Below are 27,884 nucleotides of genomic sequence, written 5' to 3'. Positions count from 1 at the left end.
ATGGATACATTCTTGTTAAATGTATGGAATGAGAATTTCTAAAAACTGTAGCCCAAATTTATGCATTAAATATAAGCTGCAGTAAACCTACCGAGTTTACCCACAAAATGGAGTGAGTCAGAACAGGTTCAGAGAAAGACAGGTGGAACCCAAGACACACTGTCACGCCTGGGCCCCGCCCCCAGGACACTCTGCTGGGGCCTCAGGACAGACAGCTGACACACCACACGGAAGGAGAAAAGCTCCTGCCCTCGACTGGAGGACACACGAGCCATTCTCGCCACCGGATGCCTCGCTAAGACCAGTCTTAGCATCGCAGGATCAGACGGCCCATTTGGCTACACGACCCATCTTTAACGCTGAAATAAGAACTGTTAGAAAAATAATTTGACCAAGGATAATGAGACTTTTTTTTCTAAATAAAAACTTAAAAATATCTGCCTGTTCAAATCTAACCTTTTCATACGATCAGTTTTGGTTTCGATAAGATTATATCAAAGGCAGCACACAAAAAACCATGCAACCACAAGGTGACCTGGTGCGTGAGACCTCGCGTTACATTGACTATTTAACAGCACAGCAGCGATGACTTCTTCCTTGTGGCCTGACGTGACACAGCTTTATTAGACAGCAGTCGAGCACAAAGTCCCTCCTCCTCACCAGGGCCCCCTGACCAGACCCGGGTCTTGGCAGAGGCCCATACTGATCACGTGATCAAGGAAACTGAAGTCACACCAGCCCTGCAGCCCCAGTGGGTCCCCGTCACCCCAGGTCGCGGCTGGGACTACCGAGGTTCTCTGCTGGGGAGGGTGGAGATGCCCTGAGCTGAGACCTCAAAGTACGTCTTCCCCAGATTCTGCCCCCTCCTGAGAACTGTCAGCTCATGACGGGGCCGGGAAGGGGGTGCCCAGGGGCTTTCCAAGGTTTCAGATCAGCGTCCCGTCCATCACCCAGGCCCAAGGGGCAGACACCGTTTCCCAGGGCTTGAGCAACCACCTGGCCAGCACTGCTCTAAGCTGTGTTCCTGTTTTTCCGACTGAATTCTCAGTGTCTTCCACCCCGAATGCTGTAATTAACTAAAATTAGAACTTTATAAAAATCTGTAAGTGCAAGCTTCAACATCTGAAAAAAGGTAGCTACAAACAAATAAATAAGCACAGACAATTCTTAAAGGCTGCTTCTTTGGCCTTCCGGCAGGAAGCCACACCAGCCATGGCGGCTGCGCTTCTGAAGGAAGGAGCCAGGACTCAGGATGGGGGTGCTGCTGAGGGCCGCCAGCCGTGGGGGTCAAGGATGGGGGTGCTGCCGAGGGCTGCCAGCTGCGGGGGTCAAGGCGCAGAGCTGGCACGAGGACCTGGACGCGGGCGGGTGTGCGGTGCCTGGGAGGACCCCCTAGGCTGGCTTAGAGGTAGGAAACCAGGGAGGAGACCAGGCCAAGGCAGAGGGAGGGAGGAAACAGCCGGCCCTGAGGGCAGAGGCTCTCCTCTCCCGCCCCCCATGCCCTACTCGCAGGGTCACCCCGCTGAGTGTGTGGAGAGAAAGCACAGCATTGCTGATGCAGCTATGTCATCTACCTAGGACTGCTGAATACCCACACAATGTGGGAATCGTGCTTCGAAAAACAAAGACTCTTAAGACTACAAACCATCAGAAAACCAGCCTCGCTAGCAGCTGCACACGCAGGGGCTGGAGGCAACCTGAGCCCCGGACACCACCAGGCACAGCAGCAGTGCTGGGTCGCTGGCAGCAAGCCCCCAGCCGCATGGCCTAGCGCCCGCAGCCAGGGCGGTGGAGAGTGGACGGCTCACGTGTGAACACTGCCTGCAGCCCTGCAGACAGGGCCGGGGAGCAGAGCCGAGGCTCACCCAGAGCCCCATACGCACAATTCATGGGAATTTATAAAAACAATACAAAGGCCCCTGCCTTTTAAACGTTATAATTTATAGAACATTCTATACAAAAACAGTCTTTAAAAGAACTCTGACTATCTTAGAAGAAGTCCATAGCCGTTGGCCTTCTCTTTGGTGTGACGGTCAGCGGCTTCTTGGGGCCCAGAGGGGTGCTGGCCGGCGAGCTGGTGGGGGTCTTCAGCACCCCATGGAGGGGCCTCTGCTCAGGGTTGAAGGCCACTCGGGAGGGGCCCGTGGGACTGACCAAGATGCTCTTGTCTGTCTTCTTGAACTCTGCCTCGGATGAAAGCCAGGCCACAGTTAACAGGGCACGACTCCTCTTATCTGCCCACTGGCCCCACTGGTGCTGCCCCACCCTCCGCAGGCTCCTACGGGCCCTCAGCCCGGGAGGAGGGGCCGTCAGCGAGGCTCCTGCCCTCAGATGCCTCTCCTCCTCCATGGAAAATGCCCCGAGGCTACCTGGACGGGGCACTGGTGGGCCATGGGGTAGTTATGGAACATGGATGCTTGGTGAACCCCAAGTTTTAAAGTTTCAGGAGGAGCCTTTCCTTCATGGCAATTGATTCCTCCTGTCTTCTCTAGGTCTAAAAACCAGAGTTTCTCAGGTCCCTTCCAGATAGTCCCTCCCCTCTGCGCACACACACCCTTCCTTGTGGTCCCTAAACACAGCCAGGACCTAAACTCACTATGTACTCCTAAAATGCTTGGTTTCCTCCTTTGAAGAAACAAAACAATCACACCTGTATTAAAAGCAGTCAGACAATCCCCCCCAACCCTCCCTGACCCTGGACTGGGTGCCTGGACCGAGGCAGCCACGGTGACAGAGAGACCCACAGACAGACCTAACCCTAACCCAGGCTCACCTGCAGTCATGTTCCTGTTCAACCCAAAGGTCACCTTCTTGGAGCTGGACGGGGTTGTGTGTGGCTACAGGAAAAAATGGCAGGGCAAGGAGTGAAAAGACAATGGCTAAGCCTGAAAAGACAATGGCTAAGCCGTCCCCAGAACCCACGGTGCCTCCAGGCATGGCACTGGCAGGCCAGCCCCGCTCTGCAAGGACCGCCCGTCACGGGGTCCCGGGGAGAGAGAGCAGAGCGAGGACGGCTGACACCTCCGGGGAACACCTGTCCAGACCCCACAGCTCACCTCGTGAGTGGAGTACTGGGCGCCCTGCAAGAGAACCTAGCTCCTGTGGGTGACGGACATGCGCGTCCCAACGTCCTGTGACAGGCCTCCGAAGGGGACCTGTCCTGCATTCTGAAGCACCTGACAAGCTCCTGCTTAGAACGCCACAGTCCTGTCCACTTTTGCTTTAACATCACCAACATCTTAGGACAGAAACTTGGCTTGCACAAGTCTTGAGTCACTGAACTAATATCCTCAAACCATCTTAAAAGAACACATAAATACTAACACAGATAGTAGTCACTCTGCTGGTTCAAGTGGGTGCTTGTTAATTTTTCTGGCTATATACCATGGGGCATGCAGGATCTTAGTTCCCTCTCCAGGGATCAAACGTGTGCCCCATGCACTGAGAGCGAGAGTCGTAACCACAGGGTCACCAGGGAAGTCTCCGAGTGGGTGCTATTTAAATGTCCACTTGCTGTGGGTGCCCTGGCAGGGCCAGCCAAGCACGCACGCCCACCTTGATGGCTCCACCAGGACCCGTGTCTTCTGGAGGCAGACTGGACGCAGCCCAGCAGCCTGGCCTGGACTTGCTCACTCTGAGGAGCACTCGGCAGAGCCAGCCCTGCTTTCCTGACCTGAGAACAGCCCCGTCCCCCTGCCACCAATGGGACCCCTCCCACCCTCCCCTCATGTCCTGGGCAGACCGACAGACCCAGGCTCTCCCGCGTTTCCGACTTTCCCTCTCACTGCCTATACTCATGAATTCGAGGATGACCCCCATGTCCTGCTGATGTACAACAACAGCACCTCAAGTTCCCTGGCCAAGCCCCTGGTCTGCCTCAGGCCAGCCTGACTCCCTGAACGGGGGCCTGTAGGCCATGGACAGCAGCAGAGGCTAGAGGCTGGCTGCAGACGGCGGGGTCAGGGTGCAGCAGTGGGGCTCCAGCTGAGCCTGTGTGGGGGTAACGGTGTGGGGCAAGTACCTGCAGGGTGGGGCCCAGTGAGGGAGCGGTGCTGCCCCTGGCCTTTCTGAAGAACAGCGGCTTCGGGGAGGACGCAGTGTCGAACGCCATGAAGTCCTTCTCCGTCCTCAGCTTCTTCTTCAAAGGGCCATGCGCCCCACCACTGCCCTGTGTGAGGGGGATGAGATGGGGTCACTCCCACCCATGCGCGTGGGAAGGGAGCAGACAAAACAGAGGACCCACCCACAGGCTCACCCCAGGCCCCTCAACAGCTTGCTTCTGGAGCAGACGTTGCAGAAACCCCCGTCTCCCTGTGCTGGCTCCGTGTCCACAGCCAGGGGTCTCCTGTCTTCTCGGCCACAAGAACCTACTTTTACCCATCTACAAACCTGTGCCCATGTTGGAGGGTTTCTGGCTTTCAGAGACCGTGTGCTAAGCTGTAGCTCGTTGTCTCACTTCTGAACAGATCCCACTGCCCACAGAGAGTCTGCACTGAGGGCAGGTGTGAAGCTGTCAGGTTCCGTGGGCCTGGGACGGGCAGGCACAGAACCTTCCCTGGGACTTTACACTGACACCTGGCCACAGCAGAACCCGCTCCTGTCCCAGAGCCTCAGGGGTCAGGGAAGCCCAAGGCGGCCCCTGCCGCACAGTGGTTTGCACAAGTCCCTGGTGTTCCTGGCTCAGAAGTTTGCCACCTTCCCCTGGAGGGAACCTGGAGCTGCAGACCTGGGCCAGAACCCTGCCCCTTGTGGAGGAAGACCTCCCCAGACCCTCCAATCGTCTCTGAGAGGGGCTGCCAGGGAAAGAAGAAAATCTCTCATCAGTTAAGGAAGATGAGCAGCAATGACCAGTGGGTGATGGGCAGAGGCTGCAGAGCCCGGGAGGTGGCACAGGTGCTCCGGTGTCAGGGAAGGTCTGAGGTGGGAGTGGACTTCCTGGATCCCAGCTGAAATGTTTCCCCCACCCTCAGACCTCCCACTGACCCCTCGGGGGTCCTGCACTGTGAGGCCTGGTACCAGTTGTGCCCATGTCCTTGCAGGCTCCCTAAACAAGGCCCTCGGGTCAGAAGTGCTGCAAAAAGCAGGAGCCGTGGGCACGCATGCTAGGCAGGGCAGCGAGCTGGCTCTGGGAGGCCTGGGGGGTCATGCATCCAGCCCTGCAGGCCGTGAGGACCGCCTGTGCAAGGAGTGGAAGCAGCCCAGGGAGACAATGGCTGCCCTGCATGGGCACAGCCACACGCATGCACAGGGAGGAGGGTGAGAGCTGCACACCCAGAGTCGGCTCCTGCTTCTATCTGCTCCAGAGATCCAAGGGGAGAAAAGCTTCTAGTGAAAAAGAACAGGAGTAAGAGTCTGGGGCTTTTTCTCTTGCCAATGGAGCCCAGGACTGGCCAGGAGCTGGAGGAACATGAGCTCCACACGTGATGGGGGCACCCTGCCTGTTCACTCCATGGAGGTGGAGCGCCCCATGGGCCACTGGGGCAATCCCCCAGCCTGATGCTGGGCCCGTCACACCTCTGATCACTGGGGGTGGGGGTGGGAGGGGAGGCACTGGATGCCCCCAAGACAGGTCACTATTTACTCCTTGGTAGAGGGTGTTAGGAGCCATGACGGCTCCTGGTCCAGGGTCTGACTGCCCCCTGCCCTGGGGCCGAGGGGGCGGGGCCCTGACACTCCTGCTTGGGAGCCCCCCTGTGCCTTACCAGGGCCGGGACGAGCTTCAATCCTCTGGGCTCCACCAAGTTTGACATCTCCTTCATTTTCTTCCTCTTTTTCAAAATGGCAGCTTTCTGAGCACACGAGTCATAGAGGTCAAGGCCGCTGGGCCCCCCACTCTTCTTCTTCAGTTTCCCGCCCAGGGGCAGGGAGGAAGGGCAGTCCCTTCTGTCTGCTGGGTTGGCTGGGGGCCCTTCCCTCTGGGGCAGGGGCCAGGCCAGCACAGGCGGGCCACTGCCGTTGACCAGCAGAGCTCCTAGCTCCCGCCTCCTCTTCAAGACCGGGGCACCGCTGGCTGGGGCCGCTTGAGGGGCCACCCCCTCCAGAGGTGACGCTGTCGGCTCCAGGCCCTCCACCTGGATCCTTGGGCTTCTCTTCCTGGGCCGCTTCCTCCTGTTGTGCAAGGAGGGCCGCTCCAAGCTGCTCTGCTCCTGGGTGCAGGGCATGGCCAAAATTCCCAGGTCAGCCCCACCCGCCTCCGGGGCTCTTTTGGGACTGGCCTCCGGCTCCTGGCTCCCATTCTGCTCTGGGCGCGTGGCTTCCCCACTGGGCCCTGTGCATTCAGCCTGGAGTTGCTTCTTCTTCTTCTTTTTCCTCTTTTTCTTTGGAATGCCACCTTTGCTCTCCTCTTCCTTGGCAGGGGAGAACGTGGTTCCTAGAGACACAAGTCAGTCAACAAGTGCCCGGTGCCCAGGGGACCTGCCAAGGTTGGGGGTACCCACAGCAAGTCGCCAGTCCCCGCCAGGTCCTTCTCTGTGTCCTCGAACTCAACAAGCTTTCTCACTTGCCCATCTCTTCCCCTCCCCAACCATGCCTGGAAACCTTTCTGAGGCCTATTTTGATGTAAATGGATCTGAAACAGTATTCAGATCCCTACTAACTTTCAGGCCCATATCTGGTAATAAAACAAGTGCCCCAAAGGGCAATGTCCACCTAGGACATCCACATCCCCACCCTCTTCCTGCATCAGGAGTCAGCTATGCTTCCGCTTCAGCGAGGCTGGAGCATGGTCCCCCAGAAAACAACAGCTGGACAGACGCTCTCTATACATCTCAGCTCTTCAGAGTGACGGCTTCACTCTGCAGTGACCCGTGTGGACATGAAAGGCGCTCCCTGGGCCGTGCTGGCCCACCGTGTGCTGACCGAGAGCTCTGCAGCTCACCTTTCTCTCCTGCCATGTCTGTCTTCTCCAAAAGTTTATTCCCTTTCTTCCTGTGTGTTCCTTGACTGTGGGTCTGGTCATCTTCGTCAGCAGTGGTGTCCTCAGCAAAACTGAGGCGAGAGAGACTGCGTGCTGGACACCAAAGACGTCTGGTCAGCTTTCTGAGACAAGCACGGCCCTGCCCACCATGTGGGTAATTTTAACCCTGATTCCTGCTGAGTCCCTTATTGCTTCTCCACCCCCAACCTGAAAAGTTGCTGATGCAGGAATTATACACTACGCTCTGTGAGTTTCTCAGCTGAGGCGAGGTCAGGGACTGTAGACCCAGGGTGACAGCCTCTAGAGCTCACCCCCCAAGGATTCGGCTGTGCCATCTCCACATCTCAAGGTCTGTGGGGCCCCCCAATTCGACGCACCCCAAATGCACAAGAGGCAGGGGTAGCATACACATCCACCTGCTCAAATGTAACCCAGCTTCCAAGGAGCAGTTCCCTTCCCCGACCCCGGGGGGCCTGGAGGGGAGGGAGGAGGGGAGGGATGGAGGCCGACTGATCCCAGTGAGAGGGACTCTGAGACTGATGCTTCTCCTTCAGGAAGGCTGAGCTGGAAGCGGCCTGTGAACCCCCCGCCCCCACCCCCACCCCACAGGAAGAACGCGCCCGGCTCCACGTTGCCCATGTTCACTGAGAACATCACCAATTACGATCTTCTGACTTTCCTCACCTGCAGAGAGGCCTCGGAATCTGAAAAAGAAAACAACAAAGGCTCCTAAAGAAACTGCGTCTTCCTGCCCCCCATAAACACATGCACTAACCTTTTACGATGTAAGATGTTTTCCCTTAAGATCTTTATTGAGATATATAATTCACATACCAAACAATTCACCCATTTAAAGTGTACAATTGAATGTTCTATTATCAATATATATGTTTTTTCTTTTCCAATTTTCAATGTATTTTTATTGAAGTATAGACTTACAATGCTAATTTCTGTTGGATGGCACAGTGATTCAATTATACACATAAAGTTATTTTTCAAATTCTCCTCCATTGTGGAGAGAATATCCGCAGGATATTGGACACAGTCCTCTGTGCTATACGTTAGGACCTCGTCGTTTTCCACTCGCTATGTAAGAAATTAATGTGTAAGTGACACTTGGAGTCTGTGAAGTCACTTTCCTTCTTCTCCAGAAAGGGTGGTGGAGAAGGACGGAGGTGTGAAGCAAAACCAAGGACGAAACTGCCCTCAAGTATCACACGCAAGACATGAAGATCTAAGGCTTTGTCCTGGCACATCCCAGTGAGACTGGAGATGGAAAAGTTTCCACCTCTCCTTACATTCCAGTCCTCTTTGTTAGCGAGCAGAGATGGCCAGCTGTGTTTTGTTCTACACGACTGTGCTAAGTTAGAACAAAAGCAAGCGTGGAGGCGTGTGCCGGGAGGGGGCAGCGCCGGGGAGCAGAAAGGCCGAGCCCAGCCCCAGGTCTGGCAGCTGCAGCCCCAGGCGATCCTTGTACCCCGCTACCTCATCTGTCAGATGGGGCAATCCGAGAAGCTGCCTTGTGGGCTCTCCTGAGTGTGAAATACTCTGTGTAAGTGCTCGGGACAGGGCGGCTCACAGAGCGCAGTCGGGCTCAGCTGTTACCTGTCGTCAGTTCCAACGAGCCGCAGGGCTTCGTGGTCACACAGGTGACAGAACCATGCTTCCGGCACACTCCCGGGGAGGTGGAGAGGAGGTAACTGAGTTGCTCTTTGACCCTTGCTGCCACGTCTTGACCTACAGACCTCCTCCTCCATCTCTACCACATAGCTAGGGGGTGAGTGTAGCTGCATGGGCAGAGGGGAAATGGAGAGGCAAGAACCTCTCCGTGGAGCCTTCCAGTGAACGTGTGTGCAAGGTGAAGGGCAGAAGCATTTGAGGTGAGTGGCTGAGAGCTCCTGCTCGGAGTGAAACAGAAGGGCGGGGCTTGAACGTGGAGGATGGATAGGTGAAACCTTCCTCCCCCGTCACTTACTTCTTGATGAGCTCGGAGAGACGTTTCCTGTTGAAGGGAGGGACGTTTTTCCTGTTGGTCATTTCCAGGAGTCGGTCAGCAACCGCCTTGTAGTCAAACTAGGTGAGAAGAAATACTACACGTCTGCCGGAAGTACAGCCCCGCCTGACCCGGAATCATGCCAACTGGAGACCCGCAGCCCAGAGCGCTCCCCGCAGGACGTCCACAGTGTGTCTAAGGCTTGCCCACCAGGAGCCTGATAGCCACTGCCTTCGAAAACTTTCTTCCACTTATTCTTGGGGGAAGCTATTGTTTGTTTCATTTCTTCATGAAAATTTAGGGGGCTGTGTTGTTCTCTAAATTTAATCTAGATGTTCAATTTGTAATGGGTAACATAGTAAATTCCGTTTATTGAAAAAGTACCATCGGGCTGGCTTAAATAGAAGACAACAAATCTCAGTTATTCAAGCCAAAACAAAGACTGACATCTTTCAAAATGCCGTAGTATTTAAACCTGTCTCCAATAAGCTTGTTATAAGAAAAGTGACACCAGTGACCCAGAGATTACAAAGAACCTTATGCATTAGGCCTGTGGTTTAATCGTCTCTGTGGTTTAATTCCCCTTTAGTCAGGCAGCTCTCTACAGAGAGAGACAACTGCTACCAACCTGGAGAAGCGGCCCGGTGTCCTCCACACTTCCGCTGCCGTCCTGTCCACCTTGCTGGCTGCCCTCCTCTTTTCCGGGGTGACATTTGCCTAGTGCTATCAAGAGACACATCCATAGACACAACTCAGATACATGACCACGGCTCCCCCAAAGGAGCCACTGTCCAGTTAGGTGTCTTTCGGTATTTTCAACCTCCAGACACTAAAAAACGAAAAACAAACCTCATACATTTTGCCTTTTAATTACCTCACAGACAAAACTCCCACCATGAACTGCAGTGGAGGAGGACAGCAAACTTGTGGGCCAAGGGCTCGAGCCAGAGGGAGGAGTGGACAGTCTGTCCCGTTTCAGGAAAGCTGGGGCAGTGGTGAACTCTCCACAGCAGGACACTGACCCCCAGGGGCCACCTCAGGAAACACAATGACCTAATGCTAACACGACTTTTTAAAAGTTTTTATTTTATATTGGATACAGCCAGTTGACAATGTTGTGACAGTTTCAGGTGGACAGCAAAGGGACTCAGCCACACATACACATATATCCATGCTTCCCCAAAGTCCCCTCCCATCCAGGTGGCCACGTAACATTGAGCAGAGTTCCTGGTGCTGTGTAGTAAGTCCTTCCTTCCTTCCTTCCATTGTTCTTCCCTAAGTGTCCCTCAAGAGAGGAACTGTTAAAGACGACGGTATATATACACAGTGGAATATTACTGAGCCACTAAAAATGCAACAATACCAACTGTAGCAACACGGATGGACTTCGAGACTGTCACAGAGTGAGTCAGTCAGAGAAAGGAGGAGAAATGTCATAACATCCCTTCTATGCAGGCTCTAAAAAGAAATGACACAGATAAGCCTACAAATCAGAAACAGACTCACAGACTTGGAAAACTCATAACTGCCAGGGAGAAGAATGGGGGGAAGGGATAGTTAGGAGTTCGGGATCAACATGTACACACCGCTGTATTTAAAACGGATAGGGCTTCCCTGGTGGTTCAGTGGTAAAGAATCTGCCTGCCAATGCAGGAGACACAGGTCTGATCCCTGGCCTGGGAAGATCCCATATCCCAGGGAGCAACGAAGCCTGTGCACTACCACTACTGACACCGAGCCTGCGCTCTCCAGCCTGGAAGCTGCAACTAGGCCCACGCGCCACACCTGCCGAAGCCTGGGCCTAGAGCCCATGCTCCGCACCAAGAGAAGCCACAGCAACGAGAAGCCCGTCACCGGAACTAGAGAGAAGCCCCCAGTTGCCCCACCTAGAGAAAAGCCTGAGCAGCAATGAAGACCCAGCACAGCCAAAAAATAAATTACTAAAAAACAAAACAAAATGGATAACCAACAAGTACAGCTAACGTGACTTTCGCCATGTACTAAATAACTGAGCATCACAGCCATGGAGAAGCAGATGCACATTGCTACGGAGATCTCACGAGCGCTCACAAGTGTCCTGTCTCTGGCACACTCTCAGCTCCTGAGTGGTGTGGCCTCAGGCAAAAGCCTGGGCAGGTCCCCCAAGCATTTGATGGAAAACCTGGGAGGAAATCTTGGAAGGCGCTTGGGGAAAGTGGGCGCTCTGGTTCAGACAGAAACGTGGCGCAGGAGGGTCCAGAGACGACACAAAAGCGCTCAAGGCTGTTCAGCTAATGCTGTCGCCCGCGGTGAATTTAAAATGAGAATATCTTGTCTTTTCTTTCTTAAAGATTTCTTTCCTTACGAAATAATAAAATAACATCATTGTACAAGACTTAGAAAAACAGACAAAAGCACAGAGGAAAATAAGAGATCACGCACAATTTTGCTATGCAGGCTAGTTCCTACCACCTTATACACTCTTCCAGATACACACATACGTGTTTATATATGTCTATGTCTAAACATAAAAACCAGGCACTTCCCACACAGGGTTCTTGTTATTGTTCAGTCACTAAGCTGTGTCCAACTCTTGGCGACCCTCTGGACTGCAGCACGCCAGGCTTCCCTATCCTTCACTATCTCCGAGAGTTTGCTCAAATTCATGTCCATTGAGTCGGTGATGCCACCCAACCATCTCCTCCTCTGCTGCTCTCCGCTTCTCCTCGTGCATTCAATCATTCCCAGCATCAGGGTCTTTTCCAAGTGAGTCAACTCTTTGCATCAGGTGGCCAAAGTATTGGTGATTCAGCATCAGTCCTTCCCATGAATACTCAGGGTTGATTTCCTTTGGGATTGACTGCTTTGATCTCCTCGGCAGTACAGGAGACTCTGAAGAGTCTTCCCCAGCACCACTTGAAGGCAGCAGTTCTCCAGTGCTCAGCCTTTATGGCTCTCCTCTCCCATCCGTACATGAGGGTTGGAAAAACTGCAGCTTTGACTATATGGACTTCTGTAAGCCAAGTGACACCTCTGCTTTTTAAAAATGTTGTCTGTAAGTTTTTATGTCTTGCTATAAAAATCTTTCCCTGGCCGTTAATTTTTGAAAGCTTTCCTTTTTAACGACTCCAGGACATTTCAAAGGCATGGGTACACCCTGAACTAGCCCTTCACCTACTGCTTAAGGCACTGAGATGCTATCAACCACAGGAAATTCTGATGAGGCTGCAATTTAAATGCCCCATGTGAGTCCCATGGACATTAAACAGTGCTGAGAGCGAGGTGCATGCATGGTGGGTGCTTACACACCCTAAGGAAAAGAATCCTGGAGGAAGGAGGAGACAGAGAAGAGAGCTACAGACACAAGACTGCATTCCCAACACATCTGTAAATCGGGTCTCCGATCAGGGACCCTTCAACAGGCATGAGGCCAGATTAGGATTTTTTTTTAAAAGCTGCAACATCAAAAAACACACAGAAACCCAAAACAGCAGCAATGGAAATGATGAAACCGTGGAAGAAAGCCTCGTGACCTGGGAGACGCAGAAAGTGTGTATGTGTATGTGCAGGGGAACCAGGCTCCAAAACAGCAGCAATGGAAATGATGAAACCCTGGAAGAAAGCCTCGTGACCTGGGAGATGCAGAAAGTGTGTATGTGTATGTGCAGGGGGACCAGGCTCCGGACTGTGCAGGTGTCTTAACAAAGCTGTGCTCCCCTCCGTGGGTGATGCTCAAGGTGATGAGCTCCAGGTGGTGGTCAGTGAGCTGCCAACGAATGCACTGAAAACTGTTCCTGTGACGTGAATTTTACCTAAGAAAGACCCTTCAAGTAAATTTCTCACCTGCTTTCTTTTTCCTGGCCGCTTTTCTCCAGGTCATCTCGTTTCCAGACGCCTCTTCCTCTGAGAGGCCGCCGCCACCCATTTGTGTCTTCTGTTCCTTGGCTGTCTCTTCAGGTACAAAAGGAGACTGATCTACAATGACTTCAAAAACACCCCTAGCTATAGTCTGTACCAAAGTCTGGCTGAGGGCGGAAGCACAGCAGAGAGAGCGTGTTAGCGGATGGCCTGGACTCTGTTCCCTCAAGGAGCGCAGTGGGCGAGAGGCAGAGCACGCCACTGCTCGCCCAGTCCAGCCCACCAGGGACCCATGGACCAGAGCTGCATTTCTAGCCATACCCTGTGCTGACGCACTGCAGCCATGAGGGGCCATTTGCTAAGCGCTGTGTGATGGAGTGGTGGGACCCGGGACAGAAGGAACGTGGGCGCAGGAGGGGTGCGGGGAGGGGGAGTCATGGAGCCCCTGGGGAACACAGCTGGGAGAGCCCAGCCAGGACTCAAGAGCTGACAGGCGTTAGAATTTGGTGCTTCTGAGTGCTGGCTGACCCGTGCATCATATTTCACCTACAATTTTACCACCAGCCCCCATAAACAAGTACCAACTGAAGTGGTAGAAGAAACACATGAATCACTTACTCCCTAGTCTTGGCAGCGATCTTGCAGAATGGATCAATAAACTTGAGATTTTGATCTGCCAAAAGCTGTAACAAAGGAAAAAAAAATGAGGGGAAAAAAAAGAGCCTTTCAGATGTGCCTTTGAAAAAGGAACCACTGGTGTTTTTCAGACAGGTTGAATCAGACCCACACATCTCTCACAATGCCCAAAATGCACTCTGCTAAAAGTCATGGCCACGGTCCAATCATCCAAGCATCTTATTGGCGCAGTGGCCAGAGAGGACAGCCCACCCCACCCGGCACTGTTCCATCCTACATTCCCGACAGAGACTCCGTCCTCCACGGAGACAGGACACTCCCAGACACCAAGGTGAAGGAATTAAAAAACAACATACACTTTAATTATGAAACAAAAAACAAACACATGTTCACTGCAGACACTTGTGAAAGAAAAGAGTAAATCACTGCTCCTCATCCCCAATTCAGATAATCACTGGCTTGCTAAAAACTGTGTTATTTCCTCTCTAGACCTGCATCTTGAACAGGCCATACCGTTTGTGCAGCTTTGTCTACCTCTTTTCCCCCCACTTTTTTCTGGGCCACGCCACACAGCATGCGGGATCTCAGTCCCCTGACCAGGGATTAAACCCACGTTCCCTGAGGTGGAAGCTGTCCTAACCACTGGACAGTCAGTCAGGGAAGTTCCTCCGTACTGCTATCTATCTATCCATCTCACACAATGCAGCTTTTGGGAATTTAGTTCCCCAACCAGGAAGTGAACTAGTGCCTGCTGCGGCGGAACTTCTAACCACGGGACTGTCAGCGAAGTCCCTTGACTTTTAAAAACAACCTCATGAATACCTCCTTGTGTTACAGAATTCTTCAGTGGACTATGGAAGTTGTTTTTGACTCGGGTATCAGACTTCCATGTACACTGTTAGCGCACAAATCTGCCCACACGATCCACTGCCTGTTTAGGACACACTTCTAGACGAGGAAGAACTATGTCAAAGGACAGGCTGACCCATTCATGCTGCTGCAGCCGATGTAACCCTGGGCTCTGCCAACAGCATTTTACCTCCAGCCCGTGGAGCACTCAGAGCAGGGCCCAGGCCCTGCCAGTTCAGGGGCACCTTGGCCCCACGCACTGTGGCAGGGGGCCTGCCCTTCTTACCTCCTTCCCGCCCACCTTGGACAGCTCGTCCAGGTAAATGTTGACGAAGAGTAACTTCACTCCATTTGGAGACCGACTCTCAGGATGCAGGACCGCCTTCATCAAGACGTTGAGGAAAAGCTTGATGCGGCTAAAGGAAAAACACACACAGCTATACAACCCCTGCTGCCAACATCCTCTCCATCCCCAGAGAGAACGTGACACTCTTGTGCCCACCTGCTAAACAAGCAATGCACGATGGAGGAAGTTCAACAATCACTGAAATGAGTATAGTGTTGTTGTGTGTGCTCAGTTCTGCGGGATTTGAAGTTCTTCAGGCATGAGGATGCTGGGCTCTTGGTACTCAGAGTGGAAGGCATGGATCAGGTGACTCAGACTTGTTAACTGAATCACTTAGAAAACCACGCCATTGCCTTAAAAATTTTAAGGCCCCCAAATGCTAATCCAGAGGGTTCACCAACCTTTCTTCCCAGCCATTTCGCTTCAGAACTTCAAAGGACTGCCTCAGGACCAGACGAATCAGCTAGAGACAGATAACTTTTGTTACAAAAGGGAAAGTGACAAACATCCATCAGCTTAGCAGAACAACAGCTACAGCCTGGATCCTCTAAGTGAAAAGTTCCTACAATAACAGTCAGCTTCTAGATCAAACAGTTAACTAAGGAGCCCCAGACTCACTCTGACAGGTGAAGAGATAAAACCGACGCCTCTGAACACGTCCTCTAGCGCCCCCTGCCAGTCACCTTACAATGCACCGCACAGCCGCCTCCCTGCCCCCAAGCTCCAGGGAAGGGGCTGCGGCCCCACCCTCACCATGTGGTATTTGTCCAGACGGAGCCCTTCGATGCCCGGCCACTCGCGATTCACGGTCTGCCAGAAGGTTTGGATGAACAGGTGCTCTGCAAGGAATAAGAGGCTCTGAATGCTCCATTCGCAAGGTGCCGTGTCACCACAGAACAAGAAAGTTCACAGAGGGAGACAGACTAGGATCTCTCAAGGATTCTTGGGCAGCTAGAAAATCTGGTTGGTAACTAAGTATGGTTGATAATTTTTTATATTTCAATAAAAGCTTATTTTAACAAGAAGTGGTAATATCTTAATGTTTGACTAGAAAGCTCTCTGGAGCGTGTTTCATTATCCATTGTAAAGCCATGATTCTGTTAAAAATCAAAAGACGTCCTGAGCCAGATACTGGCCCTTCTTGTCCAAATACACTTAACAATCAGCCCTAAGCCATCCACCTGATAGACACCTGGGGGACCCACGCAGAGAGCCAGCCTTCTGTTTTCATGCTCAGTGTCAGCTGAGTGAACTTTAACAAAACACTGGTTTTCTCTTCTGAGCCATGAAACCAGCACTTTTTTTATCCCAAAATGGTTTGTTTTTTGCTTTACTTCCTTTTGCACAATTCTCTCTTGATATACGAAAAGCTACAGTATATTCCATGTTTAGAATTTTGATCCTTACGAGTCAGCTGGGAGCCAGCTAAAATCCAGAGAATCACTGAGAGTTAATAAAGCCATTGGGTGGTTCTGTTCTGAGGAGGGCTGGGCAAAAGCAGTGAATTCTGCCTTCTCTGCTTCTGTAAGTAATCAAAGCTGAATGTCTCAGAAACATTAATAATTAATTTCTCCCTTTGTTTATTCGTTTTTGGTCAAGAGGGGTTACTTTACAGTTTGTTACCAGTGATGACCTGAAATGGCTCTAGTCCCAGGGAGGACAACCAGCATCCAGAGGTCACCGCGGTCACCAGCAGTCACACGCAGCTTCTGAGAGCGTTAAAGTAACTCAGAACGTGGAAACCCTGGAGGACTGCTATTTTTTTAAAGACTCTTCTGAAACCTCTGAGACGCCGACTGTGACGTCCCCCAGGACACCGCCTTTGTTCACCCTCCCGCTTGTCAGTATCTAAGCCTGACACAGGTTCCCCGTGGGGCGGTCTGTCACCCGACATTCGCACTCCAGGTGCCCAGGCTCATGTGACGCCAGCCCCCCGGAAAATGGAAACTTTGAAGGAAGGAGAAGAAACGACATTGAGTAGGTTTCTTAGGCAAGTTACCAAATCTGATGAGCAGGTTTTGAAAGTCACGAAAATATCAGGACTTACGAGCCTCTGAGTTGTTAACAACATGGATGAGTTGGGAAATAGTGTTCGCTAGCTCCTCCTGCAAAGTGGGGTTGGGGAAAAACAGCGGGGTTATTACGTGGAACCATGAGAGGACCGCATCACGGCCTGTGGGAGGGGGTCATCCCCTCCATTCTCACTGTTACCTCCACTAACAAGAGTGTATCTGAACACCTGGATTGCATCACACATGAAACCCCCAGTTTCAACGGACTACTGTGCCAATGCAATGTGCCTTCAGAACCAGGCTGTGTGCTCACACACGCTATCCCTGGGGTGAGTTCAACTGACCCACACAAGAAACATCAGCTCTCAACTCCTGGCTTTCAACATATAACTCGGGTTGAGATTCCATCCGAATCCCCCCAAATAATGGAAACGCAGATGCCAACTGCGACGAGGGGGCGTCACTGGCAGTGAGATACCGGGACTGTCACTCCATGTGGCTCCTGCTGGCTTGCTGGCAGACAGGCTGCGGGGGCAAGGCGGCAGAAAGCGGAAGAGCCATCCTACTGAGGTGCACAAGTTTGTCTGGGGGAGAACTCGGGCTCTGGGTCTATGAAGAAACCTGCCTCTGGGAGTGTCCACAGAAGAATAATCCTCACTGCTATCATGGGGCCTTCACCTAGACTCAAGTCTTTCTCACCCATGTTAAATGAACCCCGGACTTGAAAGTGATGTTCCCATTCATCTGTTTCCTTCCTCCACTAAAGCTGTTGGTTGTCACTTTGAATGTAACTTAAAAATATTTTGCTCTGCTGTCCTACTCAAAACATGTTCAGTGGAGTAAAGGCAGGAAATCAAAGTGAGTCACTACAGGGCTCAGGGGAAGCAGAATAGCTGCAGGTAAAAGCCAGACAAGTAAAAACCTACCCTTGCATTTTGTACATCAAGGGGCTTCAAACAGTGCCCCCAAAGCTGACCCTCTCCTGCTACAAAGACAGGCCTGCTTTCACACATCAGGAAAGAGCTCTTCAAGAGCCTAAACCACTTTCTTTGATGGTTCTGGAGGCAGGGCTTGGTGTGCTCAGCAGACAGGGGTCCAGGTGAGTGCACACACCTGGGCAGGTCTCCACTGCCTTTGTGATGAGACCATCAGCTCCAGGACCACTGCTCATTCTGCAAAGACTCTGCCCCTGGCACAAGACTCTACCCCACGTAACTGCGGCAGAGCTAGGCCCAGAGCCGGGTAGCTCACAGGATCTTAGACTAGTGTCATGCTATTTTTGACCATGAATAATAAAGGAGGAAACAGAAACTTTATAATGTAAAACCTACCATGGAACCTATGAAACTGTGACAGAGAAATAATAAATCTAATTTATGTGTCTTCGTTTGTCTTTGAAAAGATTTCACCTCAATGCTTGCATCCCTTTCTCTATGGACAAGTGGTGGCAAAGTGAACCTTTGAAGCAATGGTTATCCATCTGTTTCCGTACATCAGGGGTGGATACAGCATAAAGCGGGCAGGTCTCTCGTTCACTGGTGCCCCGAGTCCAGCAACGTGACACAGGGAACTGTAGGTTACCTGCAGAAGCGGTTCATCCTGCACCCACATGCAATAGAACAGCCCTTTCCAGATTTTTAGAAGTTCTTCTTGGCTGAAACCTCCTAGAAGGCAAAAGACCAGAAAAGTCTTATTTCAGAGTCTGCACGTTTCCTCCTTAAGTTTACAGCTGCCACAGAAGCAGTGAGAATAATACTGAGCACATTTTCACTCTTTTACTTGCAAATGTCTTTTTTATTTGAAGCACACATTTTCTTGCTGTTACAAAACAAAGACATAAATGCTTTAGTTTTGTCAGCTATGGGGCAGGGCGGTGGCGGTAGAGTGTTCTCACGATCTGACTAGCATAGGAAAGCAAACGTCATCCACATACAGAATTAATTTAGTTCACGAGTCATTTAGGAGTTCCCTCAAGTGGTCCTCTGCCTGAAATTAGCAACCCCCTCCACCCCTGCAACACCACCATTGTCACTGGTCTGGCCAAGTTAGACCGAAAATCCTGCAGATGGTCTGCCCAAGTCCTTACAACCGGCCCAGGGGAACAGGCCAGGCTTTGGGATATTTCTGCAAAGATGACTTTTTTGGGACCTTGGCTGGGCTGGACCTTGACCTCTTCTTTCCCAGTTACGGTTTTCACCTACCAGGTATGTGCAGTTTTAAGTGGCATCATCCAGGTCAGCCTTGTTCTTATTATTCCAGCCTGCCTTTCTGCCTGAACCCCCTACAGCCAAGCCACAAGTTGTACACAGACTCCCGCCTCCTGGGTCAACCCTGCTGCTGCTGCTAAGTCACTTTCATCGTGTCCGACTCTGTGCGACCCCATAGATGGCAGCCCACCAGGCTCCCCCGTCCCTGGGATTCTTCAGGCAAGAACACTGGAGTGGGTCGACCCTAGGCATCACCAAACGACTGTGGAGTAACCTAAGGACTCATGAGATCAGGTAAGTGCACATTCCTGCAGTCTCCAAGCCTGCAGAGGACAGACAGAACCCTCAAACCTGATGCCCATTACAGCGATCTTTATAATCCTTCACTAGAAGGTCCTGGGAAGAAGGACAGATGCGGTGAATATAAACAAGTATGTATTTAGAATCAATGTGATCTCAGGACCCTACAGGATTAGTTCAGAGTGATGAAGAGGTCCCTTCTGACAGAATGAGCTTTACTTATTTCATTTGGAGGAAGCTGAAGAGCTGTATAAGGTACTGATCTCCAAGTTACTAAAGACCTTTCCCATGCCAACAATTTCATCACAGTGTATTTTGATTCTTTGTGATAGGCTCTTATTTGCCAGAAACTATAGTGAAATTAAAAGACGCTTACTCCTTGGAAGAAACGTTATGACCAACCTAGAGAGCATATTGAAAAGCAGAGATATTACTTTGCCAACAAAGGTCCGTCTAGTCAAGGCTATGGTTTTTCCAGTGGTCATGTATGGATGCGAGAGTTGGACTGTAAAGAAAGCTGAGCGCTGAAGAATTGATGCTTTTGAACTGTGGTGTTGGAGAAGACTCTTGAGGGTCCCTTGGACTGCAAGGAGATCCAACCAGTCCATTCTAAAGGAGATCAGTCCTGGGTGTTCTTTGGAAGGAATAATGCTAAAGCTGAAACTCCAGTACTTTGGCCACCTCATGCAAAGAGCTGACTCATTGGAAAAGACCCTGATGCTGGGAGGGATTGGGGGCAGGAGGAGAAGGGGACGACAGAGGATGAGATGGCTGGATGGCATCACCGACTCGATGGACGTGAGTCTGAGTGAACTCCGGGAGATGGTGATGGACAGGGAGGCCTGGTGTGCTGTGATTCATGGGGTTGCAAAGAGTTGGACACGACTGAGAGACTGAACTGATAGTGAAACTGGCTTATTAAAGTGCCTTTTGTTTAGGGGTTAAGCAAACTGGTTTTCCTTCACCTGCCTGTTACAAATAAGACATACCTGGGGCTCTTCCCACTGAGGACACAGCTACACGTGAGTGGTGGGTTCCACCAGAGCACACTGACTTAGTCACGACTGCAGTACCTCTGGCGTGGGCTCCTGTGTTTACATCCAACCATGTTCAGACTAATGAATCATGGATCTATCTGAGCAGGGTCATCAATGGCGTTGAAACAGCAGATGAAAGGCTAGTGACGGGTTTCACAGTGCATGCATCAGACCAACACCACCAAGCCCACTGGATGCCCCACGTGACGCAGCAGGAAGAACACAGAACTGCTTGGTAAGTATTCTCACAAAAACAAAAAACTGAACCTACACTGCTTCAAATGTTAACTTTTAATACCAGTTTGCAGGAACTATAGGAGACAGAAAAACAGATTAAATGAGACCATGGGATGCAGTCAGCAAAACCCCAAATGGTGGGGGGGTCTCCATAGGACAAATGACCCAGTTCTTCCAACAAATAAGTGCAAGGAAAAGAAAAGCCGGATAAGAACTGTTAGAATTTAAGAGTCACTATAGACGTGACAACCAAACACAATCGGTGGGTCTCATGTGGATTCTGATTTGTCATTAAGAGTGTATGAAATGATGGGAATGCACAAGATTGATACTTCATATTAAGGAAAAATTTCCTAAAGGTGTGACAATGTGGTTACGTTAGCAGGGTCCTTATCTCAGAGGTACATACTTAGGTATCAGGAGGTGCAATGAGACACCAGGGGTTTGCTTCCCAAGAATCTCATGGGAAGGAGGAAGTGGGCCCATCAAATGACCTGGCCAGGTAATTAATAAATACTGAAGCAAAGTACTTGTATTTGAAATGACACATTTGAAATATTCCTTAAAGAAAAGGGAAAAAAAGAACTGCATGAGAGTATCAACATGAAAATGTTATCATGGGCTGTTTTCTTTCCTCTTTTTTTTTTTAAACTGTTTAGAAAACTCATCATAATGAAACTTGAAAGGCAAGAACACTGACGAAATAGGACTTAAACGACACCAGTTCCTGCACAAAGCTTGGGACTGGGCATCCTTGTTTCCGCTCAGCAGCTTCACTGTCTGCCCCCCTCCAGAGCTGCCCCCTCTCAAGGCAGGGCCTGGGAGGAAGGCAGGAGTCCCGGGGGCAGGGTGCTGGTGTGAGAATGGAAAGAAGATCCTCTCTCGCGGGTCTCAGGAAGCACTCTCTTCTCTCCCGGGAGATCTGAAGAGAAGACGGAAGTTTGGAGCCGGCCACATGCCCAGGAGCCTGTCTAGGATGGGAGAACCTGGGGGCAAAGCCATCTGGGGAGGAGCAGGGCTCTGGCAACACCAGCGGAGCCTCAGCACAAAGCTGAGATTTGGTTTCTTCCCTGAAAACTGGTGGGGCCTGGACATTCTGTCAGGTTTCTACTGAAAAAGAACCCTAAGCATTAAGAACACATTTCTACTGCAAGAAAAATCAGACACGCTATCAAACCATACACTGCAGCTGCTAACTTGCTTCAGTCATGTTCGACCCTGTAGACCCCATAGACGTCAGCCCACCAGGCTCCCCCGTCCCTGGGATTCTCCAGACAAGAACACTGGAGAGGGTTGCCATTTCCTTTTCCAGTGCATAAAAGTGAAAAGTGAAAGTGAAGTCGCTCAGTTGTGTCCGACTCTTAGTGACCCCATGGACTGCAGCCCACTAGGCTCCTCCGTCCCTGGGATTTTCCAGGCACGAGTACTGGAGTGGGGTGCCATCGCCTTCTCCAATCAAAGCATACACTAGAGAGTCCTTATTCACTGCCTCCTGAAGCCGGTCCCTTCCCAGAGGGCCCCTGCTCCAGGTCTGGGGGCATCTTTCTTGTGCACGGTTTTGCAACACTCATGTGTGACGCAGAAACACACTGCTGCGTGTGCACGAGGCTCAGAAGCCGGTTCACTTAAAAAGGGCACAATGCGCATTCCTCTCCGGGTGCTTTCTCCAGGACAGCAGTGTGTGGACCGCTGCTCAGAGATCATGGCGGGCAGCTAGCACCTCTAGGCAACCCACCTGTGCTGGCGAGGATGCGCTAGAGACCTTAGCGAGGGAAAACAAGAGATATCCACAGAACGACCCGGGAGAGCAGATCCTGGAACGTGGGCAGGAAAGGGAGCTGGGAGTGAAAACAGGTTCTGACTTTCATCCTATGTGAAGTGACCAAGGACAGGGAGACAAAGCACTGGTCAGGCCCCGGGCCGCTCCTTACCGGCTGGGCCCTCCTGGAAAGGCCTGTGACACAGGTGAGGCTCACACTCGGGGTCAAGACTGAGTGCACAAGTGAGAGGCGTGTGGCAGTCACACATCACTGTCCCACATCCTCCACCACAGTCCAGTAGGTACTGCTGCTGCTGCTAAGTTGCTTCAGTCGTATCCAATTTTGTGCGACCCCATGGACTGCAGCCCACCAGGCTTCTCCGTTCATGGGATTCTCCAGGCAAGAACACTGGAGTGGGTTGCCATTTCCTTCTCCAATGTATGAAAGTGAAAAGTGAAAGTGAAGTCCCTCAGTCGTGTCTGACTCTTAGCAACCCCATAGACTGCAGCCTACCAGGCTCCTCTGTCCATGGGATTTTCCAGGCAACAGTACTGGAGTGTGGTGCCATTGCCTTCTCTTCCAGTAGGTACAGCTCCCTTTAAAACACCTGTTCTCAGTACAGGTATAGAAGTCCTTCGTCTTCACTCAGGAACTTAACTGGGAAAAACAAGGCACCAATCTTTGAAGTACTTAAAGCCAAACAGAATGCTCACCATCTGATGTGTCTTAGTGCTCTGCAGGTGAAGGACAACGTACCCTCGTCACACGAGGTGTGACGTTTGTACGTCACCCACACACAAACTGTCACAACATTGATTTTAAAAGCAGACTCATCCCACAGCTGCTTCTGGATTCCTCTCTTCTGGGGGTTGAGCTTCTTAAACGTAATGCAACTACGTTTCTAACAACAATACAGGTTTATTTACTTTATAATGAATAAGATGAACATCAAAGTGAGACTTGGACACAGAAAATCCAACAGCTCCTCTCATGGGGAGATCAGCCCAGGAGCCTGCTGAGCCCCTAACACTCCACCCACATCCGTGTGGGAACAGCCTCAGCTCCAGTCAATAACACTCGACCCCACGTCTGTGTGGAAATAACCTCAGCTCCAGCCATTCTATTAAGTTCTGGGTCGAGAGACCCCAACCCTGCCAGTGTGAAGATGTGCTCACTCCCTCACCACTGCACTGACTCTAAGACACCAGGAGCCACAAATGCACTGTTATTTTACGTGCAGAAGAGAAAGCAGAAATGCAACCAAACTACCACACGTTGATTTTAAAACGTATCCGAGTGAAAGTGAAAGTCGCTCAGTCGAGTCCGACTCTTTGTGACCCCATGGACTATACAGTCCATGGAATTCTCCAGGCCAGAATACTGGAGTGGGTAGCCTTTCCCTTCTCCAGGGGATCTTCCAACCCAGGGATCGAACTCAGGTTTCCTGCATTGCAAGTGGATTCTTCACCAGCTGAGCCACAGGGAAGCGCTAAAGGCTGAGAGTTGCAGATAAAAAGAGGCAGAGATATTTATTCTGTTCACAGCTGCATTCCCAGCACCAAAAGCTGTGACCCAAACGGCAACAGCACACCTGCAGTGGGCACCCCACGGGTGTGCGAAACACACACGAGTGAGTGAATAGGGACAAGTGAGCCCTTGTGAGCAAAACTGCGGTTATTCACGGCTGTGAATGATCAACACTTAAAGCAGGTACAGCAACACTCAGTTGCTTTAAGCTCTACAAAGATTTTCAATTTGTTTTCAAACCAAGTTACTAATGGACAGTAGAGTGACACCTCAGACTCTCTTTTTTATGCCTGGACGAGACACAATTGACTGGATCAGTGAGGTTCCACCGTCAGGCCAAGTTATTTCCGAAAGTGTGTTTCTCTTCCGACAGGCACAGCTGTGGCAGGGACTATGTCCGTTCTGTCCCATCACCCTTGTCTAGACGTGCACTTTACTGTCGCTTTTCTGAAGGCCTGCTACACTCCCTGCATTGTGAGGAGCATAGGACAAGTAACTCAGACCACCCTGGGCACTGCACGCCCCCTGGGCATCCTGCCCTGGGACCACCCCAACATTTCAGACCCCGAGCCTGTTCACCAAAGGGGTTTGAACACCAGGCTCTGTCTGGTCGCCTCAACCCGTAGGCGCTGCATCTGGTCCTTCTTCTGTTCTGTACACAGGCCGGCCCTTGCGTGTCTGGATGCGCGCCCACTTCCAGCTAGGAAAACAGATGGAAGTTTACAGTGTTTTGGGGAGACAGTGATACACTGACTGATAATTAGGAAGCAGGGCAGCTAAGTGCCACAACAGAGACACACAGGGTATCCCGGGATCCTTGTGGGGCAGGGTGAGGTGAGACAGAAGGCCTTTTGGAGCGAGTGATGCTGAACTGAGTGCTGAGAGTTGGAGAAGTGTGGGGATCTTTTCAGAGAACGGGAGATGTGAAGGCAGAGGTGAGAATTAGTGTACTGAACACCAGGAACCAGTGTGGAGCAGTCACATGGGGAAGAGGGGCTGAGGTGTGGAGAGAAAGGCAGAACAGACCATGATCCGCAGACCTGGGATTCTGACCTGTCCAGCTGTTTTAAGAAGATGAGCCAGGCTGGTTCCAGAGCAGGGGTTCACTTGGGGCAACTGGAGTTTAGATGAGCGAGGAAGCAAACAACCACAGAAGTCTAGATGAGACGAGGCGGGGGTGGGAGTGGGGCTTCAGACAGGGGAGAGTAGAGACCAGAGGACACTGGATGCAGGGTCGGGGAGAGGAGGCCAGCTAGAGTCTGGGTGGGGAGGGGAACTAGCATCCAAAATGAAAGAGCAGGGGCAGCAGAAGAGGTTTGGTGGTTGGGGGGTGGGAAGAAAAATGAATCACTTTTGGACATTCTGGTCTGAGGACACACAGGTGGACACTGCCAGGTGAGAAGGGCATATCTGAGCTGAAAGCAGCAAAGGTCTGGGTTAGAAGACCAGGGTTAGAAACCTCCAGCATATATGGGATGAGTAAATTACATCTGCTGGGGAGACACTGAACAGTCAAAGTCTTTCTAGCAGACTTCCCATGAAACGGTACTTTCTCTCCCCTGGGTAGTCTTTTGTGGTTTCTCCTTAAAATAAAACATTAACTAAGGAAGTCAGCACAAGGAGAGATAACATCAATTTTTTGAAAGAGGCTCTATGTACCAGAACTAGCAATAAAAAAAATCAGACTTATCTTGTGTGCTCAGTCGCGTCTGAGACTTTGGGATTCCATGGGCTGTAGCCCACCAGGCTCCTCTGTCCATGGGATTCTCCAGGCAAGAATACTTCAGTGGGTTGCAATGCCTTTCTCCAGGAGGGTCTTCCTGACCCAGGGATCGAACCCAGGTCCCCCACATTGTAGGCGGATTCTTTAACGTCTGAGCCACCAGGGAAGCCCAGACTTATCTCAGTGCCATACAAACCTCCACTGCACACTGTAGCTCATTCTTTCAGGAGTTTACAGATCAGTTAATGAAATCCTTCAACGGTACCCACTGCTGTTTAAACCCAAATCACAAAGCCCAGTGTGACTTGGCCACTGCCTACTTGTTCAACTTCACCTTCCCTCACCCTCCTTTACTTACTAACCTTCTGGCACTGCTAGCCCGCCTCCTCTCCGACCTGCTGAACGTCAACGGCCCATGTAGAGGATGGCTTTCTTTCCTTGGTTTTCGTTTCCTTTACTTTGCTTAAAGGAGCTCTGTTTCAGTTATAAATTCCTCCCTAGACTTCCCGGGACAACTCCCTCCAGGGTAGGGATTCTGACTTCTCTTTTGCAGTCCCAGCTCCTAAACGTGTTAGTCAAGTGAAGGCGTGACTCAAAGAAGAGCGCACCAGAATCTATCAGGTGAGCATAATGATCCAGCGTCCAGGCTCGGGGGTGGACAGAACGGGTCTATCCTAAGCTTCACCACCCACTGTGACTTTCAACAGACCACCCGACCTTGTTGGCCGCAGCCCCTCAACCTCAGAACTGGACGAGACCCAGCAGAAAGCGGACACAAAAGCACACGCGGGAGTGCGACACGGTGCCACACGCTCTCCCCGCTCCGCCCGCGACTCCCCAGGCCCGTCCCCTGTGACGCACCTCCGACCGGGCCCCTTCCCGCCCCCCCCCCCCCCCCAGTACGGCCCACCCCGGGCTCCCACGCCCGGCCGCCATGTGCGCGGAGGACCGCCGGCGCCCACCTGTCTCCTTCTGCGTCTTCACGCTGATGTACTGGCGCAGCTTCTTCACCGCCCGGTCCCGGATACCCTTCTCGTGGGACGCCAGCCGCTGAGCGAACTGGATCTCGGCCGGCTGCATGGCGGGGGCCATCGTGTCCGTTGGAGCATCCCCCGCCGCAGCCCGCCGCCACAGAACGCCCGCCGCCTCGCCGCCCCGGTCGCGACTGCGCAGAAGGCTATGGCGTGTGCAGCGGCGCGCGGGCTGATGGCGTAACAAAGGCGCCGGCCGCCGCTCGCAGCGCGTTCTGGGAGCTAGCGCGGCTGCCTAGGCAGCCGGCTGAGCCGCGCATCCCTGGTTAGCTGCGCGCCTCTCCGCCTCTGCCGTCTCTCGGTAGCCAAAGCTCGTGGCCGTTGACGGCGAGGTTAGCCGGCGTTGCGTGTTGGCCGGGAAGAGTCCGATAGCCAGTTTTATGTGGTCTAGAATCTTTGCGCCCACTCCACTAAATCCTGGTCCGATTGGCAGCTCTTTCCCGGGAGACGCGGCACCGAGTCTTGAATCGCTTTGGACTCCTCGGCCGCCAGGGCGGGGTGGAGGCTGGGGAGAGAGGCTGCCCTTGGGAATTTTGGCGGGATGTTGTGGGCAGCCCCCCTCGAGGGCCGCTCTGGTCTCAGCGACAGGCGACCCCCAGTGCCCAGGTCCCGGCCGCGAGGATTGGGGGCGTGATCTTGAGGTCCGCCCGCGGGCCTGCAGGGCACGCACGCTGGGCACTTGGCCGTGTCAGCTCGCGGCCGGCTTCAGACAGACGAAGTCCTAGTGGTACAGTAACTGGTACCTTTGAACGCATGGGCACTGTGCGAACTCAGTGGACGTGGAGGGGCAGCTGAATGGACTGGGCGATGTGTCCCAGCTTACGGTAGCCGTTTCAGTTACGTACCAGCGGACTGGACTAAGTGGGGTCGCAAAGAGTCGGACACGACTGAGCGACTGATCTGATCTGATCTGATCGAGGGCAGACCTCCCAAGCAGTCTGTTGTCAGAAAGCTTTGGCCTATGCTCATGGAGCTGGGAGCTGAGTGCGGGAACCAGGCGGCCGGCTGCTGGTTCCCTTGAACCTGTCACCCCTTGGTCTGACATCCCTCGCCGAACGGGAAAGGCCCTATTCGATTTATTTCACCGGACACTTACGCGAGGGTCTCACTGTCCTTGTACTTTGCAGTTAACAAAGTTTACGAGTCTGGTTAAGCCAGAAGAGCCAAGGCGGGATCCCGCGGACCCACTCTGGGTCTTTCAGCCGAGAATGCTTCGAAACCTGCGGGGCCTGAGCCTCGCGGCTCTCCGTACCTGACTTTCGGCGTGGACGCGTTCCCGCGCTTTCTGGCGTGAGGGTCAGAGGGCGCGCCGCCGCACAGGCGCTAGAGCGGAGGCCGCGGCAATCATGAACGAGGCTGGCGGCGCTGAGGAGACCTGTCGGGTTAGTGCGGGCATCCAGGTCTCGGCCTGTGGGCTCTCCCGCTCCCCCACACCGCTCCTGGGTGCCGTCCAGTGTGCTCGGGAGGGCCCTG

The 27,884-nt window shown here is 52.3% G+C and overlaps 2 protein-coding genes across 11 annotated transcripts in view; one reads left to right on the top strand and one right to left on the bottom strand.

Annotated features, from left to right (window-relative positions):
• Window positions 1-1,920: 1,920 nt before the first annotated feature.
• On the bottom strand, window positions 1,921-26,549 carry RRP1B (ribosomal RNA processing 1B). Of its 7 annotated transcripts, none has more exons than XM_059889402.1 (17): window positions 24,237-25,736; window positions 23,927-24,124; window positions 18,171-18,253; window positions 16,625-16,682; window positions 15,331-15,416; window positions 14,979-15,040; window positions 14,518-14,647; window positions 13,365-13,429; window positions 12,732-12,913; window positions 9,538-9,632; window positions 8,892-8,989; window positions 7,601-7,620; window positions 6,878-7,009; window positions 5,703-6,370; window positions 4,022-4,168; window positions 2,774-2,837; window positions 1,921-2,183 (listed from the first exon to the last, which is right to left on the bottom strand). In XM_059889402.1, exons 3-17 carry the CDS (start codon window positions 18,198-18,200, stop codon window positions 1,990-1,992), a joined length of 2,031 nt encoding a protein of 676 aa, XP_059745385.1. In that variant the 5' UTR covers window positions 18,201-18,253; window positions 23,927-24,124; window positions 24,237-25,736; the 3' UTR covers window positions 1,921-1,989. The 7 variants fall into 7 exon arrangements, with proteins under 7 accessions (XP_059745385.1, XP_059745391.1, XP_059745366.1 ...); XM_059889408.1 differs by having other exon boundaries at window positions 23,927-24,357; window positions 24,711-25,736; XM_059889383.1 differs by lacking the exons at window positions 23,927-24,124; window positions 24,237-25,736 and adding an exon at window positions 26,343-26,549 and having other exon boundaries at window positions 18,048-18,253.
• Window positions 26,550-26,628: 79 nt separating this feature from the next.
• The window catches only part of HSF2BP (heat shock transcription factor 2 binding protein), an 87,415-nt gene continuing 86,159 nt past the window's right edge, over window positions 26,629-27,884 (top strand). For 3 of the 4 annotated variants that reach the window (XR_009494429.1, XM_059886755.1, XM_024992272.2), the window contains exons 1-2: window positions 26,629-26,743; window positions 27,539-27,793. Coding sequence is in view for 3 of the 4 variants with exons in the window: in XM_059886755.1 (XP_059742738.1) it covers window positions 27,758-27,793 (36 nt within the window). In the remaining variant the exon portion in view is untranslated. The remainder of the gene's footprint in view (window positions 26,744-27,538; window positions 27,794-27,884) is intronic. The other variant, NM_001035493.3, reaches the window with a different exon arrangement.

Source organism: Bos taurus, chromosome 1 (genome assembly GCF_002263795.3).
Source record: "Bos taurus isolate L1 Dominette 01449 registration number 42190680 breed Hereford chromosome 1, ARS-UCD2.0, whole genome shotgun sequence".
In the NCBI taxonomy this organism is placed as follows: Eukaryota; Metazoa; Chordata; class Mammalia; order Artiodactyla; family Bovidae; genus Bos; species Bos taurus.
The sequence above is the reverse complement of the archived record's forward strand: the minus strand, read 5'-3'. Positions and strand labels throughout refer to the sequence as shown.